This window comes from Elephantulus edwardii, unplaced genomic scaffold, assembly GCF_000299155.1.
Source record: "Elephantulus edwardii isolate Elephantulus edwardi_28Jun2011 unplaced genomic scaffold, EleEdw1.0 scaffold00226, whole genome shotgun sequence".
Classification (NCBI taxonomy): Eukaryota; Metazoa; Chordata; class Mammalia; order Macroscelidea; family Macroscelididae; genus Elephantulus; species Elephantulus edwardii.
Window position 1 is genome coordinate 4,060,454 of NW_006399976.1, and position 832 is coordinate 4,061,285.

The following is an 832-nucleotide window of genomic DNA, read 5'->3' on the forward strand; positions in this document are numbered from 1 at the left end:
TAGGGCTGTTGTACATAGGGTCGCTATGAGTCGCAGGCGACTCGACGGCACATGACAACAACAACAACATAATTTAAAGTAGGTGTCACTGCCCTCCCCCTTTATAAATATCAAAGGGAACCTGAGAATTGTGAACAGGCTCACCCCAGGTCTAAACAGCTTTTGGCAGAAGCATTCAACAGATCAAAATATGTGGTGCGTTTAGGATGTCGGTCCTCTTGGACATGCTGTCACTGTTAAGTGTCATCAAGTAGGCAACTCACAGTGACTTTCAACAATCCATTGCATAGGTGATCATCTCTGGTTTTCCAAGGAAACCCAAACCTGTAGGTGGCAGGACGCATGTCTCCCCCATGGGCAGTGGGAGGCGCACACCACCCCCCAGCGCTGGCGGGTGCTTGCCATCTGCCGTGCGTCATCTCCCACGCGGGTGGCCAGCGGGCGCCTGTCATCTTACATGCAGGCAACTGGCAGTGCACGCCATCTTGTGCGCGGGCAGCCGGTGGGGGTGGGTGCACACCATCCCCCAGCGTGGGCAGCCGGCGGGTGTACATCATCTCTCAGTGGATGAGCGTCATCTCTCTATGGGCACGTGTCATCTCTCTGTGGGCGCGAGTCATCTCGTGCACAGGCAGCCAGCAATTGTGCACCATCCCCCAGCGCGGGCGGCCAGCCGGCGCGAGCCATCTCCCATACGTGCAACTGGCAGGTGCGTGCAATCCCCCAGCACGGGGATCTACAATTTATTTCTTCTATGTCATATCTCCTTGCTGCGAAGGGTCAAGGACTGCAGCCTTCAGTATGGACTAAGGCTCAATGTCAAGAAGACAAA

The 832-nt window shown here is 55.3% G+C and overlaps 1 protein-coding gene across 1 annotated transcript in view; it reads left to right on the forward strand.

Annotated features, from left to right (window-relative positions):
* Window positions 1-342: 342 nt before the first annotated feature.
* LOC102844017 (zinc finger protein 699-like) overlaps window positions 343-832 on the forward strand; it is a 28,045-nt gene continuing 27,555 nt past the window's right edge. The window contains exon 1 of the mRNA XM_006898351.1: window positions 343-709. Coding sequence (XP_006898413.1) covers window positions 343-709 — 367 coding nt within the window. The remainder of the gene's footprint in view (window positions 710-832) is intronic.